The 20,213-nt window shown below is 42.3% G+C and overlaps 1 protein-coding gene across 1 annotated transcript in view; it reads right to left on the bottom strand.

Annotated features, from left to right (window-relative positions):
- The window catches only part of LOC123772632 (uncharacterized), a 155,724-nt gene that overhangs the window by 73,045 nt on the left and 62,466 nt on the right, over nucleotides 1–20,213 (bottom strand). The window contains exon 3 of the mRNA XM_069303718.1: nucleotides 1–339. This exon is cut by the window's left edge and continues 796 nt beyond it. Coding sequence (XP_069159819.1) covers nucleotides 1–339 — 339 coding nt within the window. The remainder of the gene's footprint in view (nucleotides 340–20,213) is intronic.

Genomic DNA, 20,213 nt, shown 5'->3' with positions numbered 1-20,213 from the left:
TCTCCTCCTGAGCAAGACGCACTTCGTTCCAAGCCTTCCTGTTGTCCTCCTTGACCAGCCTCGAGTCCTCCTCCACTTGACAGATCTCCTCCTTGACCAGCCTCGAGTCCTCCTCCACTTGACGGATCTGGGACTTTAATAAGACAATCTCCTCCTGAGCAAGCTGCCCTTCGTTCGTAGTCTTCCTGTTGTCCTCCTCGTGCAAATGAATCGTTGTATTTGGGCGAGTGTTTTCCTCCTCCAGCTTGAGGTTGTCAGCTTGGTGAGCCTTGTTGACACACTCCAGCTGGTCCAGAGTGTCCAGGAGGCGGCGGGTGGCGTTCTCCCTCTCCTTCACACCTGCCAACACATCAAATATTAAGGTATATTTTATCTAAATATAAATTATAATTGGTGTATATATAAAATTTTAATTTTGAAGGAAATAGCATCATCCGTGAATTGCTTCTGGTCTTACCGCTGAATGTCTAGCCACTCTTTAAACACTTGTATGTAAATGGAAACATTTTATCATGTTACCCTCTTCATGAAGCACACTCCTGGCCAAACTGTGCTCGCCAGGCCCTGAAGTATGCTCCAGGACTTGAAGTACGCTCCAGGCCCTGAAGTATGCTCCAGGCCCTGAAGTATGCTCCAAGACCTGAAGTATGTTCCAGGACTTGAAGTACGCTCCAGGCCCTGAAGTATGCTCCAGGACTTGAAGTACACTCCAGGCCTTAAAGTACACTAAACACCCTGGCGTACACTCCAGGCACAGAAGAATACTCTAGATCCTGGAATACGCTCTAGGATCTGAATTATACTTCAGACCCTGAAGTACACTCCAGACCTTAAAGTACACTGCAAACCCTGATGAACACTACAGGCCTTAAAGTACACTCCACACTCTGAAGTACACTCCAGACCCATGAGTGAATTTCAATCCCTGAAGCACATTCTAGGCCCCGAGGGACATTTCACACCCTGAGGTTAAGTCCACACCCCTCTAAAGTACACTCCAGACCATGAAGTAGACTTCGCGCTCTGAAATACACTACAGGACCTAAAGTATTCTACTGTCTTTAAACTACTCTCAAGACCCCTGAAATACATTAGAGTGTCTGAATTGTACTCCAGACCTTAAACTACATTTTAGACCCTGAAGTACACTGTAGAACCTGAAGAACATTTCAAACCATAAAATACAACTTAGGATTTAGTGTGTACCTCCAGGACCTGAGGTCCACTCTAGGCATTGAAGTACACTCTAAAACATGAATTGCACTCAAGACCTCGAAGAACACTCCAGACCCGGAAAAACACTCAAGACCCTGAAGTACACTCAAAGACCTGAAGTACACTCCAGATCCTGTAGTACTCTCCAGAACAAGATGTACACTCCAGGCCTTGCAATACACTCCAGACCCTGAAATACACTACCCAAGAAACAATTTTATGTTGCCAGAATGTACCTGGAAAGTTTTTGAGAGCTGTGGCAACATCCGTTTTTAGGTAATCGAAACATTTTTGTGTGGAGTTGTAAATTGGTTGCCACAACTTACTACACAACTTTGGGTAAACAAAAATTGAGACCTTGTGGCAATCTTAAATGTTCCATAAAAGTCGTTTATATTATTGATGAAATATATAGAAACTAAATATATACAAGTAAGTTCAGTTGCATATACTCTTGGGGACCATTCAAGCTTGTTCACATAAAGAAGTAAGTAAGTAATTATCAAAAGACGGCGCCAAGCCGGGGAGGCTATGTAACACTATGTCAGTAGTGTGGGATATTTTAAAGGCGGTAAATATCCCTAAGGATGCCAATACGAAAGCAAAAGCGCATAAGGCGAACAACATCAAAGGCATCCGATTCAGCAAGGATACTATCGAGGGACAGGTGTCCGTGAGGGACAGTTGGGAAGCAAGACGCATGCTCAACCTGGAAGTCAGGATAGTCAACAAAGATATGCACTACTGCAGGAGGGACAATGCAATTTGGACAATAAGGAGTGGGGCAGCGCTCCATTAAATGCCCATGAGTTAAACGGGTATGGCCAATATGTAACCTTGCCAGAGCCAATTCCCACCGCCGGTTACAGTGGAAGGAGGAAGGCTGTGGAGACACACTACCTTTAAGAGCATGCAACTTATTACCCGTAACAGAAGACCAGCGATCCTGCAAACGGGCATGGATCGAGGAATGAATAACAGGTTTAGAAGTCGAAATAAGGAAAACCTTTGAGGGAAATGGGACAAGTGTGCATCGCCTCCTCCACGGCAGCATCCACACGCTCATTTCAGGAAACACCAATATGGTTGGGAACCCAGCAAAACTCGACTGTTTTATATCTGCTGGAGATAAGAAACAGCCAATATTGAATTTCGACGACCACTGGATAGACAGAATTAAAGGAATCCAGAGCCATGAGGGCACTGCGAGAGTCAACTACAGCGACAAGGAAAAATTACGACGATAAAGAAGTTGACGAAGAACAAACAAAATTGCACAAAGTTCAGCCGTGACAATGCTAGTCTCCGGAGTCAGGCGTCATATATAGGTGCAGCCAGGAAACTCAAAAGAGTGGCCTACACCGTCAGCAGACTTGGACACATCTGTGAAGACGGAGATGGAGGGGAGTGCGAAGAAAAGTGAGCAAGGAAAGGGCGTTTCAGAACTATAGAATGAGTAAAAGCCTTAGTCATGCAGGTCAAGATTTTACAAAACTTAGGAAGAGGGAACCCTTCAAGGGGGGCAAGGACGGATTGACACGAGGAGAAACATTGGCAACACGAGCCGAGAGAAAACTTTGCAAGCGAGACAATCATACAGAAAGTGAAAGGGGGTGAAAGGGAACAGGGCCCCCAGAAAGAGCAAAGGTCAAAGTACGACATGAGCGAGACTGAGGGTGTTGTAGGGAACACGCAAAGTAGCGAAGACAGTAGCGATCACGGCAATCCTGAATAAACAGGATGGTGGTCTCAACATGCAGATTCTGGGTAGGGGTCGAACGAAAGGCACCAGAGCTAAGACAGAGCCCAGTATGGTGAAGAGCATCAAGACGACGAAAGGTGGAGGGAAAGGCAGACGAATAAGCAAGACAGCCATAATCGAGTTTAGACAGCATGAGAGTGGAATGTAAAAAAAGGAGTGTGCACCTATCAGTTCCCCAGGAAGTATAGGACAAGACTTTAAGTAAGTTCAGGGCCTTAGAGCATTCAACTCGGATACAGGAGATATAAGGTGACCAGGAGAAGCGCGTGTCAAAGATAAACCCAAGAAGTTTAGCAGAATCCTTATACAAAAGATGAATACCACAAAACGACAGAGAAGGTCGAAGGACAACCTACTTCCGAGTAAAGGTCATAAGCACAAGTCTTAGCCGGAGTGAACTTGAAGCCGTCATTGGTGGCCCAGGACAACACGACATCAGTAGTAATTTGAAGCCACCATTGGAGGAAAGGGGAGTCATCACCTTGACAGCAGAGGGTAAAATCTTCAACATAAAGAGCAGATAAAATGTCAGAGCGAAGGGAGGAAAGAAGACCATTGACGGCAACTAGGAAAAGAGTATTGATGAAAACATTACCTTGGAGCACACTTTCATATAGCCGAAAAGAAGCAGAGAGAGAGGTACCAAGCCGCACTCGAAATGAACGACGAGAGAGGAAGCCCTGGAAGAAGAAAGAGAGATTACCATGAAAGCCAAAAGAACGGAGTTGGAACAGAATATGGTATCGCCAGGTGTTATCATACGCCTTTTCCAGGTAAAGAAGGACTGCAACGACGGAGCTCTTCGCAGCAACGGCAGTACGAGTGTAAACCTCGAAGTTCACGAGGACATCAGTCTTGCTGCGATACTTGTGAATGCCAAATTGAGAAGGGAACAGGTGGTACCGTTCCAAGAACCACATCAGACGGACATTGACCATACGCTCAAAGAGTTTGCAGACGCAACTCGTGAGAGCAATGGAGCGGAAGTAAGTAATTATCAAAGAAGGCACCATGCCGGGAAGGCTATGTAGCATCATAATGGGGCGGAATACTTTAGGAAATGACCCTAGAGAACTAGGTTTCCGAATAGGAAGAACAATCGCCTCAAGCCAGTCCTCAGGGACTGACGACGACTCCCAGACACGGTTATAAACACTCAACAAATACTGAAACGTGCATAGAGGGAGAAAGCGAAGCATCTCAATATCATTCAAGCCCTCTGTCATAGAACTGCAGAGGGCCAGGGCAGACTGGAGTTCTGAGAGAGAGAAAGGATTGTTATAGGGAAGTCAAAGAGAAGTGCAAAAATCTAAGGAGAAAGATTCAAGAAGGGGTTTACGAGTAAGGAAAGAAGGAGGAAGATGAGAGCCGGAGCTAACAGTTGAAAAGTGAATACCCAGTTCGGTCGCAACCGACACCGGATCCACTACAATAAAACCATAGATGTAGGTGATGGGCAGGCGAACAATCCGGAAAAAACTTATCTTTTATTTCGTAGATTTTCTTCTAGATCAGGGGGCAGAGGAGTGTTAGACGTAATGGTGCAAACGAAAGATCTCCAACCTTCACATTTAGCCCTATGGATGGCCCTACGGTCAACCGCACTTGCCCTCCGATACAAACGAAAGAAACTGGCATTATAAATCAATGGTGTTTCTTCAAGGCTGCACGCTTACAGCAGACAGCTCGAACAGAGTCTGCATTCCACCAGGGAACGCACTACCACGCGCCCCTGGAGGTAGAATGAGGAACAGTGAAGAGGGTAGCGTCAAAAACTGTGTCATGAGGAGGAGGACGCGGGAGTGAGGCAGATCAGAGAGGTTGGAAAGAGTATAATGCAAGGTGAAGAGGTTTCAGTCAGCCCTGGGAAACTGCCACATAGGGAAGGAGAGAGGAGGAGGGGGCGAAAAGAGGTGACAAAGATGTGGAAATGGTCACTGTTATGTAGGTCATCAAGAACCCGCCTGGTGAGGTACAAATAAAGAGAAGACGAACAGAGAGAAAGATTAAGACATGAAAGTGTACGAGTGCAGGACTCAACATGAGTGGGCTCACCAGAATTCAGGAGAGGCAGAGAAGAAGAGAGGACAAAAGGTTCAAGAAGGCGTCCATGGGTGTTTGTCTGGACATTACCCCAGAGGGTATGCCGACCGTAAATATCACCCAAAAGGAGAACAGGCTCTGGTAAGGAGTCCTACAGGTATTTAAGATCAGGAAGAGAAAGTTGGACATTCGGGGGGAGATAAACGGAACAGACTGTATACCATATACTCACGAAGACATGGGCAGCAGAACATTGAATGGGGTACTGAAAAAGTAGAGGGTCGAAGGGAATATCAAGACGGATCAAGAGAGCAGTAGAGGCATGGGCCCCAGCAAGAGCTGGAGAGGAAGAGAATAAGGAATAACCACGGAAGCGACCAAGACGAGTGCCAAGTATTGGCTCCTGGGGACAAACACTAAGCGGGGAAAACTGCACCATCAGAAGTTGGAGTTCATGAAAGTTGACATAAAAAAGACGAATATTCTATTGAATAACAGACAGAGACAAAAAAGAAACAGAGATAACAAGGGAGAAGCAAAGGAAAAGTAAAACACAGTAGACTGAGGAAGAACGTGATCAGGATCAGTGAAATTAGGGTGACGGTGCAGAGGTGAAGCTAGCAAAGATAATTGAGACAAGGGAGTGGGAGGACAGACTAGACTCTGACTCTCGGTCAGATTCTGGAGCGGGGTGGTCAAGGGAATCGAAGGCAGGAAGGACAGAAACAGGTGAGGGCACCATTTCAAGGGCAGCATCCAAGAGAGGAATCAAGGACTAAGCAAACCTCCATAGGAGGGACAGGAGACCCCGCTACTGAAATGGTAGTTGAAGCAGGGATAGTGTCGGAATCGGAAGGTGAAGAATTCAACGAAGTCTTCTGATCCGCCGGGGAGGAAGAAGGAGAGGAACCAGGCTTACGCTTTAGTCTTACATTACAGACTTACATAAGCCTGTCTCCAGGCTTATGTAAGCCTGTTATCTAAGACAGAAGCGTAACGTCTCTATTTAAGCCTGTCTCCAAGCTTACGTAGAGAGACAGGCATACCATCAGCAATATACTGGGCGACTGTGCGACCGCCTCGACATTTCAACAGCAAAAGGAGAATGGGAACGGGAAACATGACGAACGCTGGGAGGAGGATGGACAGTGGCCTGAACAGACAGGCGGAGAGGAAGACCAAAAGACAGATGGGAGGGCTGAGAAGGAGTGGAACGAGAAGTGAAAGAGGGCACGGGAGACAAGGAATACCGGGAACGAAGGAAAGAAACACCATACGGAGAACAAGGAGAAGGAGCCTGTGGTCCAGAACGTAAAGGAGCAGATGGAGCAAACGAGGTGGTGGTGAAGGTGTCTGGGTCCAAGGCCTCGAAGCAGTTGCGAAACTGAAAAAGAGGGAGAGGACGAGAAGAAGGGGAACACAACACATGAGCATAAGACATGCCAGAGAAAGAAGGAAGACGGCGAACCTGACGCCTAGCCTCAGGAAAAGACGAATGATCACGATGTTTCAAACTGAGGATGGCTTCCTCAAATTTGTAATGTCCACATGCGCAGGAGAAGGCAGGGTGGGCGTCACCGTAATTTATGCAGAGTTTGGGAAGAAGGGCACTCCTTCTCAGAATGAGGTTCTTAAAATGACCCAAGGTTCCACACAAGGAGGTGAGAGAGACCTCACTTGTGCACATGAAGGGATCTTGTCCAAATCTCCAGCATCTGCTGCAGAGGAGATGAGAGGGAATGTACTCCTGAACGGAGCATCTGGTACCAGCAAGAATGACTGAAGAGGAAGAAACCTACTATCAATCGTGACCTTCACAATGTGAAGAGGCTGATGACGACGATCACGAGGGGGTCGAGTGAAGGTATCCACATGGAGGATAGAATGGCCTTGAACCTCAAGGATATACTTAATATCCTTATGGCAGTCATTAAGTTCCCTGTCTACAATCAGAACATTGTGCAGAAGAATTGTGCCAATGCTGGCATTCAACCAGGCTTTTTTTTTGAAATACGAACAGGGGTCTCCAATGTAGTACAATGAAACTAAGCGGGCAGCGGCTTCCTGAGAAGGGGCAGCAACAACATTGGTACCTGTTGTTGTTGTTGTTGTTGTTAAAGATTCGCTACCTGAAACAAAAAGTTCCAAGTAGCATGGGCTATGGTGAGCATTGGTACCTGTACGGTGGGGCTCAAGGTGACCAAAATATCCTCTGAATCAACAAGGTGCCAATGGAGAAATAAATCATCGGGACGAGTAGGGTCAACATGACTAAGATCAAAATACTTAGTCCAAGTAGTAGAACCAAACAAAGCCTAGAAAAAAGTAGATTGGGAAGGAATCAAATGCGTGCGAGTGTGGAGGTGATGACGCCGATTATCCCCAGTAAGACAGGGGGTAAAAGGTATAGTTTTGACAACTAGAGACTGAGCCACGCCAAGTGATGAGGTCGACACCAATAGGGGCTTGGGGCTCAACCCGGCCACAGAGGAGGGAGTGGAACAGAGAGAGGCAGTCAGGAGAATGCGAGAAGGAACATAGTCGGGCCCAATGTAGCAGGGTCTAGAGCCCGGTCTTCCAACACTATCTAACTCGGACTCTTGGTCGCCCACCAGTCTGGGAAGTAAAAAGAGAGTCAATTATGAGCATAATAACGAACGGGTAACAATTTAATTCACGAATAAGCCTTTATACCCACCATGAAGCCACAATTTGAGGATAGGACACCCGACAAGACAAGGAACCCCACAGGGGTGCATCATGAGTATACGTCCAGTAATCGCCACCTTAAGAACCGTCAGTCCGTCGAGATCGGGTTAAGCAACGAAGGCAAGAATTGACAATAAAAGCGTCCCCTTGCTCGCAACTTCGAGTACCAAAGTTCTATGAGTGAGAGGTATGCCTTATCGGGAGGGGAATGAAGCTTGATTATTTGAATCAACCTGATACTAGAAGGAAGGTGAAACGCCACGCAACCTCTGAAGAGATAACTAACACAACACCTGTAACCCCCCCCCCCCCCCCTATTAGACTATTTTACAGGAACTTCTTTTCCGCAGCTCATAAAACGGAGGAAAGGGTCCTGAAAGATATTGTTAATAAAAACGTTATCCCGACAGACAAAAATCAGAAGATACAATTGACGATTTACTATAAAACCAAGAAAACTGCCAACCTACTCATGAGAAACTCTCCAGACACAAAGCAGAACGCTTTGAAAGAGACCAATGTCGTCTATGCCTTCAAATGCCAACTTGGGGACTGTAAGATTCAAAGAACTCAGTATATAGGCAAGACAACAACATCTCTTTCCAGGCGTTTAACGATGCATAAGCAACAGGGCTCCATTAAGGAACATATAATCTCTTCCCACAAACAAACCATCACCAGAGAAATCTTAGCAAACAACACAGAAATCATCGATAGATACAGCGATAGCAGGCGGCTTGACGTCTGCGAGGCACTACACATCAAGAAGTCAACACCAGCAATCAACAACCAATTAATTCACAACTATATTCTACCCACTTCAAGACTCCGCTCCAATATAGAAGCATCAAGAAATATGGACCAATAGGCTTTCTACAATTACTTCCATTCTATACCCATTGTTTCGTGTTCTGTCTTGTGTTTGAATTGAATACCCTTTCAATACCCATTGTTTCGTGTTCTGTCTTGTGTTGGAATTTAATACCCATTGAATACCCATAGTTGAAAGTTCGTTTTTCACCTCATCCACCTCACCCAAATGTAGATATAAACCTCGAAGATGTGAAAGCTCTCTTCAGTTTCAGTTGTGTGTTTGTAAACTAAAGTCTTTGTAAATATAATAAGTTTTACGAAACGCGCTCAAGTGTCGCGACAGACTAGAAATAAAAATGAATTTTGGAGAATTGATCTTTGAATTACCATCAACAGTGAAAAGAAATGTAAGAAAGATAGAGAAAATTCGTGTTAGAATTATTAATCTTACTTTTTCGGTCATATTTAATAATATTATATATATATATATATATATATATATATATATATATATATATATATATATATATATATATATATATATATATATATATATATATATATATATATAAAAGTCAACAACTGCCTCGCCAGGTTAATCCCTAATGAAATCAAACCATTCTTCTTTGGTGAATCCCTATGTGCCCTGAAAAAGAAGGGGGGAGGGATCAGACCCATTGCCGTTGGTAATACCCTTCACCGCCTAGTTGCAAGGGCTGCTGTCAGAAGTATCCGAATGGAAGCAGCCACCATGCTGCAACCCAACCAGCTGGGGTTTGGATCCCCCCAAGGCTGTGAAGCAGCGGCCCATGCTGCACGAGCCTACATTAGCTCTCTTACTGAAGACCAGGCAGTAGTAAAATTAGATTTTAAAAACACTTTCAACTCAGTCAAAAGGGAAGCAATCCTCACTGTAGTCACGGAACATTGCCCAAGCATTCTCCCGTTTGTGTCAGCAGGCTACAACAAAAACTCAACCCTCCTGTTTGGCAAACATGAAGTCACCTCAGCAGAGGGAATTCAACAGGGAGACCCACTTGCACCCTTCCTCTTTTGCATAGCGGTTCGAGAAATTACAACCATACTGTTTAGTGAGCTCAACATCTGGTTCCTGGATGATGGCACTCTGGCAGGCACACAAGATTCCCTGCTGGAAGACCTGCAGCTGGTGAAGACACGGGGGGAGTCCATGGGTCTCGTTCTTAACCCCTCCAAGTGCGAAATTATTGCATCCAGTGAAGTAATTATTAGAGCAGTGAAATCAGTTTTACCAGAAGCCTCAGTCATTAAACCCACCGACAGCACACTACTTGGAGCACCTCTGGGCCACAATGCCATTGCTGCAGTCCTTGACGAAAAGTTTAGAGACCTAAAGAGGATGGAAGAGAGAATAGGAGACTTGGACTCCCACGATGCCCTCTACCTTCTCACAAAGTGCCTTACCTTGCCCAGGCTAACATACTTCTTAAGATGTGCACCCACTTTTGGCAACCCACTTCTAAATCAATATGATGAGCTCCTCAGGTCAATATTCAGGAAGGCGCTCAACCTAGATTTAGATGACAGTCAGTGGGACCAAGCAACACTCCCAGTGAGATTTGGGGGGAAAGGCATACGAAAGGCAACTGAGGTAGCACTTCCAGCATTCTTATCCTCATGTACAGCAGCCAACAAATTGGTAGGGCAGATCCTATCAGAGCGTATGAGAGACAGCGGGAACTCATGATCAAACGTTCATCGAAGCAGCCAGACAATGGGACACCATTGCACACCCTCAACCCCGACCACAAGTCCCAAAAGACCACAAGCAGGCCCACTGGGATAGCCCCATAATGGAAAATACTGTCACAGCAATGACTGACAACGCTGATGCTGAAAACAAAGCCCGCCTCCAATCGGTAACAGCACCCCACGCCGGGGATATTTTATTTGCTGTGCCCAATGCAGCCCTGAGAACTCGCCTCAGTCATGACGCTCTCCACATTGGAGTTGCCCTTCGCCTTGCCACCCCCATCCTCACCGAACATAGGTGCATCTGCGGAACTGCGATGGCAGACCAATATGGTCGTCATGGTCTGGTATGTCGTAAATCACAGGGTAAAATTGCAAGACATGAAGAAGTTAACGACATCATCAAGAGGAGCCTCGCCACAGCCCGCTGCCCGGCACAAAGAGACCCACACTTATCCAGACCTAACGACCCTCAGAAGTGCGCAGATAGGGTCACCTTGCTACCTTAGAAGAATGGTAAGTAAGTGGTGTGGGACTACACGTGCGCTGCCACACTGGCCAGTACCTACCTCCACTACAGCACACGGGAGAGCGGTGGTTCTGCTTCTTTCAGGGAATCGCAGAAAATTATTAAATACAGAGGTTTGGCACACTGTTACAGCTTTGTTCTGATCGGCTCGGAAACCCTCGGTTCGTGGGGAAAATGTGCATTGAAGTTCCTGAAGGAATTGGGGGACAAATTGATCAGCGCTACATAAGACCAGAGAGCAAAAAGTCAATGTTTCCCATTGTCGTGTTTTTCAAGAGATTCATAATCTTAAAGCACCTTTTTGTATTATTATTTTTGTATCAACCCATGTATATCTTGTAACCTTCAAATACATAATAAAGCACAAAAAATAAAAAAGGAAGGGGATGGTAGGAGAAAAGCACACAGAAACTGTATTGGAGGGGATCTAAACATTCCCTCTAATGCGTTATGCATGGTTTCCTCTGAGGCTATGGGGCCTCGTAGCCTGGTGGATAGCGCGCAGGACTCGTAATTCTGTGGCGCGGGTTCGATTCCCGCGCGAGGCAGAAACAAATGGGCAAAGTTTCTTTCACCCTGAATGCTCCTGTTACCTAGCAGTAAATAGGTACCTGGGAGTTAGTCAGCTGTCACGGGCTGCTTCCTGGGGGTGGAGGCCTGGTCGAGGACCAGGCCGCGGGGACACTAAAGCCCTGAAATCATCTCAAAATAACCCCCCTTCTTCCAGCTAGAGGTGTATAAATATATATATATCTATATATATATATATATATATATATATATATATATATATATATATATATATATATATATATATATATATATTAGTATATTTTGGTAGCAGTCTTTCCTGTAGACATATTTTATTAAATATGACCGAAAAAGTAAGATTAATAATTCTAACACGAATTTTCTCAATGTTTCTTATATTATTTTTCACTGTTGATGGTAACTGAAAAATCAATTCTCCAAAATTCATTTTTATTTCTAGTCTGACGCGACATGTGAGCGCGTTTCGTAATAACTTATTACATTTTCAAAGACTTTAGTTTACACACACACAATTATAACTTGCAAACACTAAACAGAGTTTAAACCTGCCAATGGCAGGTTTAAACTCTACACATTTCATTTTGTAGTCAGACTACAAACTACATTTAAACTACATTTGCAAACTACATTTCAAATGTAGTTTAAACAACTGCATTTCAATTAGGAAAGTCAGGAGTTCAGGAAAGTCATGAAAGGTTCAGGACTGTTCAGTCAGGTTCAGGACAGGTTCAGGACTGTTCAGGAAAGTCCTGAACCTGCCAATGGCAGGTTCAGGACTTTCACCAGTATGAACCTCAGAAGGGTGTAATACACATTTAATTTAGGGGCTACTGTAGGATGTAGAACATCTCAGAAGTAGGTCAACTTAGGGAGAGTTAGGCATCTTGTGAGGAGGAAGAGAGCATCACTGAAATATAAGAAAAGCAGTTAAAAATGAAATGAAAATATGACCAAATAAAAAATAAACTATATTCACGAAAGGAACGGTATGGTAAACAACACAGCTCAATTTCAATGCAATTCACACAAAATAATTAAATAAAAATAAAAATAAATAAAAATATATGAAAATTCTATTTATAAATGCAATCAGAAACATTGAAATGGAACTGTAACATATTTAGTATAGCATGTGTATGTTGCTCATACATGAAACAGATGGTGTGGTTTTTCAAGAAAAGCATAGTTTTACCTGTCACAGGTGTGGCATCTATATTTTTACTTAAGAAATGAACGGTATGGTAAACAACACAGCTCAATTCCAACACAATGTTACACAAAATAATTCAATAGCAAATAAAATAAATCGAGATCTATGTAAATAAAATTTATCAATTCAATCGGAAACATTGAAACTGAATTCATGACATATTTAGTATTCCGTGCATGTTGCTATTATGTGCAACAGATGGCGCTGTTTTTCAAAAACGCATGTTTTTATCTGTCACAGAGGTGGCATCTATATAGTAGGTATATAAAAAGACGTGTCTATTCGAATGCAACGCTGTGTCAAAATTTCAAAGCAATAGGGGAAGAACTTTCGGAGATTACAGCAAATGTTGCTCTTACGTCCAACAGATGGCGCTGTTTTAAAAAAAAAACATGTTTTTTCTGTCACAGGTGAGGCATGTATATAGTTGATATATAAAAGGACGCGCCTATTCGAATGCAACGTTGTGTCAAAATTTCAAAGAAATCGGTAAAGAGGTTTTGAAGACTTCCCACACATGAAAAACACATGGAAAAACACAGTTTTTCAGAAAAATTATGTATTTTTTTTTTTACCGTCACAGACGTGACGTCTGTATATAAAAATCTGCGCAGATGTCAATGGAACATTGTGTGAAATTTTCAAAGCAATCGGTGAGGAACTTTCTGAGATTAGCGATTATGCACAAACAGACATTTCCATTTTTATTTATATAGACTAGCAGTACCCGGCCACGCATTGCTGTGGCTCAGCAATGCATGTGCATTGTTGAGCCACAGCAACCTTCCCTCTCTTCCAGTCCTCCCCACCATTTCCCCCTTCACCCGTCTCCTCGGCCTCCCAACCATTCCCCACTCCACCGTCCTGGTGGAGTCGGGAGCCAGTCGGCCGAGCGGACAGCACGCTGGACATATGATCTTGTGGTCCCGGGTTCGATTCTGGGCGCCGGCGAGAAACGATGGGCAGAGTTTCTTTCACCCCATGTCCCTGTTACCCAGCAGTAAATAGATACCTGGGAGTTAGTCAGCTGTCACGGACTGCTTCCTGGGGGTGAAGGCCTGGTCGAGGACCGGGCCGCGGGGACACTAAAGCCACGAAATCAACTCAAGATAACCTCCCCTCGTCTTCCCCACTCCACCATCCCCTCTTCCTTCCCACCATGCTTCACACCCCTGTCCCTTTGTCCTCCCCCCCATTCTCTATTCCCCCATATTCTCGTCCCCCACCATCCCAAATTCCGCCGTCCCCTCATCCTTCCCCACCATTACCCCCTCCCTTGCCCCCTCATCATCTCCACTCCCTGGTCCGATGCCTTCCCAAATGATCTGATGTTCCCATCAGAAAATTGGGAACATCAAGTGATCTGATGTTCCCATCACTGAAATATAAGAAAAACAGGTAAAAAATGAAGTGAAAATATGAAAAAATAAAAAAATAAACTATACTCACGAAATGAATGTTATGGTAAATAATACAGCTCAATTCCAATGCAATTCACAGAAAATAATTAAATAAAAATGAAAATAAATCAAAATATATGAAAATTCAATTCATCAATGCAATCAAAAACATTGAAATGGAATTGTAACATATTTTGTATAGTATGTGTGTTGCTCTTACATACAACAGATGGCGCTGGTTTTTCAAGAAAAGCATAGTTTTACCTGTCACAGGTGTGGCATTTATACTTATACGTATGAAATGAACGGTATGGTAAACAACACAGCTCTATTCCAACACAGCCACACAAAATAATTCAATAAAAAATCAAATAAATCTAAATTTGATTTAAAGTAAGTTTTAGTTTTTATACCCATTTATGGCTATTTCACCTGTAAAAAGATCGAAAATTATTCAGAGACCATTTAAAGATCGAAATCGATCAGAATTTGACAGAGACGAATTTCAAACTGATTTTCATCAGAGTCCAGTATAGATCGAAATTAATCATAGACCAGTTATAAGACCAAAAATTAGTGAGAGACCAGTTGAAGACCGAAATATAACAGAGCTATTCTCCTAACAATATTCTCCTATGCAAAATCAAGATCAAAAACCACATCTAGTATCGGGCCCCTGCGAAAGGGAGATGGAATTTTCACCGATGACAACAAAGAAATGAGCGAGCTACTGAGGACGCAGTACGACTCTGTTTTCAGCGAGCCATTAAACACACTAAAGATTGATAACCCAAATGAATTTTTCATGGATACGATACCAACATCAAATCATATATCAGCCGTCACCCTATCCCCACTGGATTTTGAAGAAGCCATAAACAGTATGCCTATGCACTCTGCACCAGGCCCGGATTCTTGGAACTCCATATTCATAAAGAACTGTAAAAAACCACTATCGCAGGCCCTCCACATTCTGTGGAGACAAAGCCTAGATACTGGCGTTATTCCTGATATACTAAAAACAGCAGAGATAGCACCACTTCATAAAGGAGGAAATAAGGCAGAGGCAAAAAATTACAGACCGATAGCGCTAACATCGCACATCATAAAAATTTTTGAGAGAGTGCTAAGAAGTAAAATCACAAAATACATGGAATCACAGCAACTCCATAACCCCGGACAACATGGTTTCAGAACAGGGCGCTCTTGCCTGTCACAGTTGCTGGACCACTATGATATGGCATTAGATGCTATGGAAGACAAACATAACGCGGATGTAATTTACACAGATTTCGCAAAAGCTTTTGATAAATGTGACAAAGGTGTTATTGCACATAAAATGCGTTCAAAAGGAATTACCGGAAAAATAGGCAGATGGATCTACAATTTCCTGACCACAGAACCCAATGTGTAATAGTCAACAAAATAAAATCCAGCCCATCAACCGTGAAGAGCTCAGTCCCCCAGGGTACTGTGCTTGCTCCAGTACTTTTTCTCATCCTCATTTCGGACATAGACAAGAACACAACCTATAGCACTGTATCATCCTTTGCAGATGACACTAGGGTCTTCATGAGAGTAGGCAACATAGAGGACACGGCGAACCTCCAGTCAGATGTAGATCAGGTCTTTCTATGGGCTACAGAAAATAATATGGTGTTTAACGAAGATAAGTTCCAGCTCATGCGCTATGGAAAAAATGAAAATATAAAAACGGAAACCACGTACAAAACTCAGGCAAATCATAACATAGAACGAAAAGGCAATGTAAAGGATCTGGGTGTACTCATGTCGGAAGACCTTACCTTTAAAGAACACAATAAAGTAGCCGTCACAACTGCAAGAAAAATGACAGGTTGGATAACAAGAACTTTTCACACTAGAGATGCTATTCCGATGATGATACTTTTCAAAACGCTTGTGCTCTCTAGAGTGGAGTACTGCTGCACAATGACAGCACCTTTCAAAGCTGGAGAAATTACTGACCTGGAGAGCGTGCAGAGATACTTTACTGCTAGAATCCACTCAGTAAAACATCTAAACTATTGGGACCGAGTAAAGAGCCTAAAACTGTACTCCCTTGAGCGCAGGCGGGAGAGGTACATAATAATTTACACGTGGAAAATATTAGAGGGGCTGGTCCCAAACCTGCACACAGAAATAACATCACATGTGACCAGAAGACATGGCAGGATGTGCAGAATACCCCCGTTGAAAAACAGAGGTGCAACTGGTACTCTGAGAGAGAACTCTATCAACATCAGAGGTCCGAGACTGTTCAACACGCTTCCACTACACATAAGGGGCATAACTGGCCGACCCCTCACAGTGTTCAAGAGAGAACTGGATAAGCACCTCTAGAGGATACCTGATCAACCAGGCTGTGACTCGTAGGTCAGGCTGCGAGCAGCTGCGTCCAACAGCCTGGTTGATCAGTCCGGCAACCAAGAGGCCTGGTCGACGACCGGGCCGCGGGGACGCTAAGCCCCGGAAGCACCTCAAGGTAACCTCAAGGTAAGGAGCTCATTAAAAAACGAAATAATTTCAGAGACCATTTTTAGACCAAAATATTGTTAGAGACCAGTTTAAGCCCAAAATTTAATAGAGTCCACGTTGAGAGCAAAATTTAACAGGCTCCAATAAATGACCAAAACTCGTCTGAGTTCAGTTTGAGCCTGATATTCGTTGGAGTCCAGTAAAAGACCGAATTTTGTCAAAGTTCAGTAAAAGACTGAAATTAATCATAGTCCAGTTGAAGACCGAAATTAATCATAGTCCAGTTGAAGACCGAAATTAATCAGAGTCCAGTTTATGCCCAAAAATCGCCAGAGTTTAGTATAAGATCGAAATTAGTCAGAATCCACTTTTAGCTCAAAAAAATCAGAGTCCAGTTAAAGACCAAAATGTGACAGACACCGCTTTGAGACCAAAGTTTATCAGATCCCGCATTTATAAGTAGAGTTTCGCTACTAATAACCCAATTTTAGCACAATTTTAAACAGTCATATTTCAAACATAGTAAAATAGATCAACGCAATTACCGAACTTTAGCTCCTGTCCTCGCCTTAATCTCCTCACGTATCCTCACTAATACCCAATCAATTTCCCTGAAATTTAAAAATCGCTTTATTTCGGACATAATAAAACAGATGAAAGCAATTTAACAAACTCTAGCTCTTGTCTCTGCCTTACTTAACTGTTACAATTCTGTCAATACCAGATCATTTTCCCTGAAATGCGTCTACGTCATATTTCAGACGTAGTACAATAAATCAAAACAGTTACCAAGCTCCAGCTCCTGTCCCCCACCTTAGTTTATTTGTAGAACTTCTTTAGAAACAAACCAATTTCAATGAAATTTAAACCACTGTATTTCAGATATAGTAAAATATATACAAACATTTACCGAGCTCCAACTTCCGTCCCCTTTCTTAGTTCTTTTGTACAAGTTCTTTATTATCAGCCCAAATCCCCTGACATTTAAAACCCAACTACATTTCAGACCCCTCTTAAATAAATCATAAGCAAATTACCGAACTCCAACTCTTGTCCTTCGCTTTAGTTAAATGTACATCAAAGTTAATTTAGATCAAGGTGCTCTTCAGTCTATCACTTTTATCAAAAGTAAACATCCTGTCCTTTAATATCCTTTTTTTACTCAGCTATGTAAATAATCACTAACAATCTAATATTCACACGGTAATAAAAATCGCACGATCAGATCGCACCATACCTTCAATACCCTTTGTTTACTCAGCTATGCAATAATTACAAGGTCAAATCACACCTTACCTTTTCCAACCATTTACCTTCTCATCCCTTACCTCCCCTGCCCCTTATCTTCCCTCTCCCATACCTTCCCCAACTCCCTTTTGCCCTTATCTCCCCCACACCCCTTACCTTCCCCCCCCCCCTTATCTTCCCCTCCCTTACCTCCCCTACTCCCGTTTCATCTCTCCAGTACTCCCTACACCCCCCATCATCTCGCCCATTCCTCAACTTCACCCAAACTTCCCTCCCTCTCCAGAATTGAAAGAAATACAGATTGTATACTCATTATTCACGTTCACTCCATGTTTCGGTGTTCTTTGTCATATTCTCTATGTTCTGCAAAATGTTCACAACATGTTCAGTCCTTATTTTTCATCCGGTTCTCCATTTTTCTGTGAACTTTATCATATTTTCATAATGACCTCTACAAATTTCTCTCATGTTTGCTATATTCTTTGACATGTTCTCATAATGTTCTTAGCATATTGTTTATAAGTTCATTCTTCATATTCTCTGTTCTTTGTCAAGTTTTCATGTTCTCTGCAAGTTCATATTCCCCACATGTTCACTGTGTTCATTAACCTCTCTTACATGTTTTCTACAATCTTTGTCATGTTCTCATAATGCACTTAGCATGTTCTTCACAAGTTCATCCCCTTCTCTTACATGTTCTGCAAAATGTTCAAACTAAAACTAAAGGTATTTGTTAATCAACTGAAAATAGCCACGATCATCATCTTTTCTTGTCATTTTTTAACTAAAATTTTTCGTCAGTCAACTGAAAATAGACAAGTGTAGCTTCGTTCAATATTTTCTTAACTAACATTATACTTCGTGGAGTAAGAAAAACCGTCAAAAACACTCTTCGAGACATCAAAGACACTCTTCGAGACATCAAAGACACTCTTCGAGACATCAAGAACACACTCACGGACATCAATAACCCACTCATACACATCAATAACGCACTCAAAGACATCAAAGAAAAATCAAAGACATTTATAATGCACTCAAAGACGTAAAAAATACTACTCATGTCTTCAAAGTTATTCTCAAAGACGTCAAAATTCTACTCATGTCTTCAAGTTATTCTCTAAGTCACCTTCGTTCATCAGAGAAACATTCTAAGACATCAAAGTTATTCTCTACGATATTAAAGTTATTCCCAAAGACATCAGAAGTTAATCTCATTCATCAAAGTTAATCTCAGTCATCAAAGTTAATGATGACTCAGTCCTTCACTGATGATAATCATCATCAGAGTAGCTTTCTAAGACATCTTTGTTCATCAAAGTTGTAGTCTAAGATATCAAAGTTATTCTCAGAGACATCAAAAGTTAAGCTCAGTCATCAAAGCTGTTCTCTAAGACACCTTCGTGCATAAAAACCTCTCTCTCCTTCTTTCATCAAATCTATTTTCTAAGACATCAAAGTCTTAGACATCATCAAATAATAAATAACACTCTCAAATGTACAATTGTTTTCTTCCGTTCAGTAACTAGTTCGACTTTTCATATCAAATTTACACTTCTGTTAAAATATGTTTTCTTAGCCACTTTATCTTAAAACTGTTCTCTGAACAACAATGCATAATCCTACCTAATGTAACTTACCTAACTTAACCTAACTTATCTTACATAACCTAACGTATCATAACTTATCTACCCTTACCTAACCTACCTAACCTAACATACCTTCTGATTAACTTAATCAGCCTAGCCTAACCTAATGTATTTTACCTAACCTATCCTAACCAAATCTAACTTAACTTACATAACCTAACCTAACTTAACTAAACTTAACCTAATCTAACTTAATGTAACTTTCATTGCCTAACCCAACTTACCTAACCTAACATAATGTAACTTACCCAACCTAACTTAATGCAACTTACCCAACCAAACATAACTTACCTAACCTAACCTAATATAACTTACCTAACCTACTTACAGTCCAACTTACCTATTCTTTCCTATATGAGCTAACTTACTCATCCTGACCTAACCACTGCACATAACTTACAAACTTAACTTAGATAATGTAACATAACTTATCTACTCTCACCTACCTAACCTCCTCCACCTGATGTAACTTACTAAACATAACTTACCCTAACTGACATGACCTAACTTACATAACCTATCTTAACTAATCTAACCTAACGTAATTTACCTAAGCAGACATGACCTAACTTACATAAATATTCCTGCTGGTCTTTTAATGTTTCGTCAATGTCTTAAATTCATTTGTTCATTTCAAGGGATAATTTCTCAAGTGGTCATTTATGCTTTTCAAGCGCTATTTGTTAAAGATTGGGTGTTTAAGCATTTTCAAAGGATTTTGTTATATATAGGCATTTACTCGTTTCAAGGATTAATTTATGAAATGAATGTTTGTGCATTTCAAGGGTTATTTGTTAGTGTTAGGGTATTTTAGCATTTAAAGGGATATTTGTTAGATATGGCAGTTTATGTGCTT

Source organism: Procambarus clarkii, chromosome 50, assembly GCF_040958095.1.
Source record: "Procambarus clarkii isolate CNS0578487 chromosome 50, FALCON_Pclarkii_2.0, whole genome shotgun sequence".
NCBI lineage: Eukaryota > Metazoa > Arthropoda > Malacostraca > Decapoda > Cambaridae > Procambarus > Procambarus clarkii.
The sequence above is the reverse complement of the archived record's forward strand: the minus strand, read 5'-3'. Positions and strand labels throughout refer to the sequence as shown.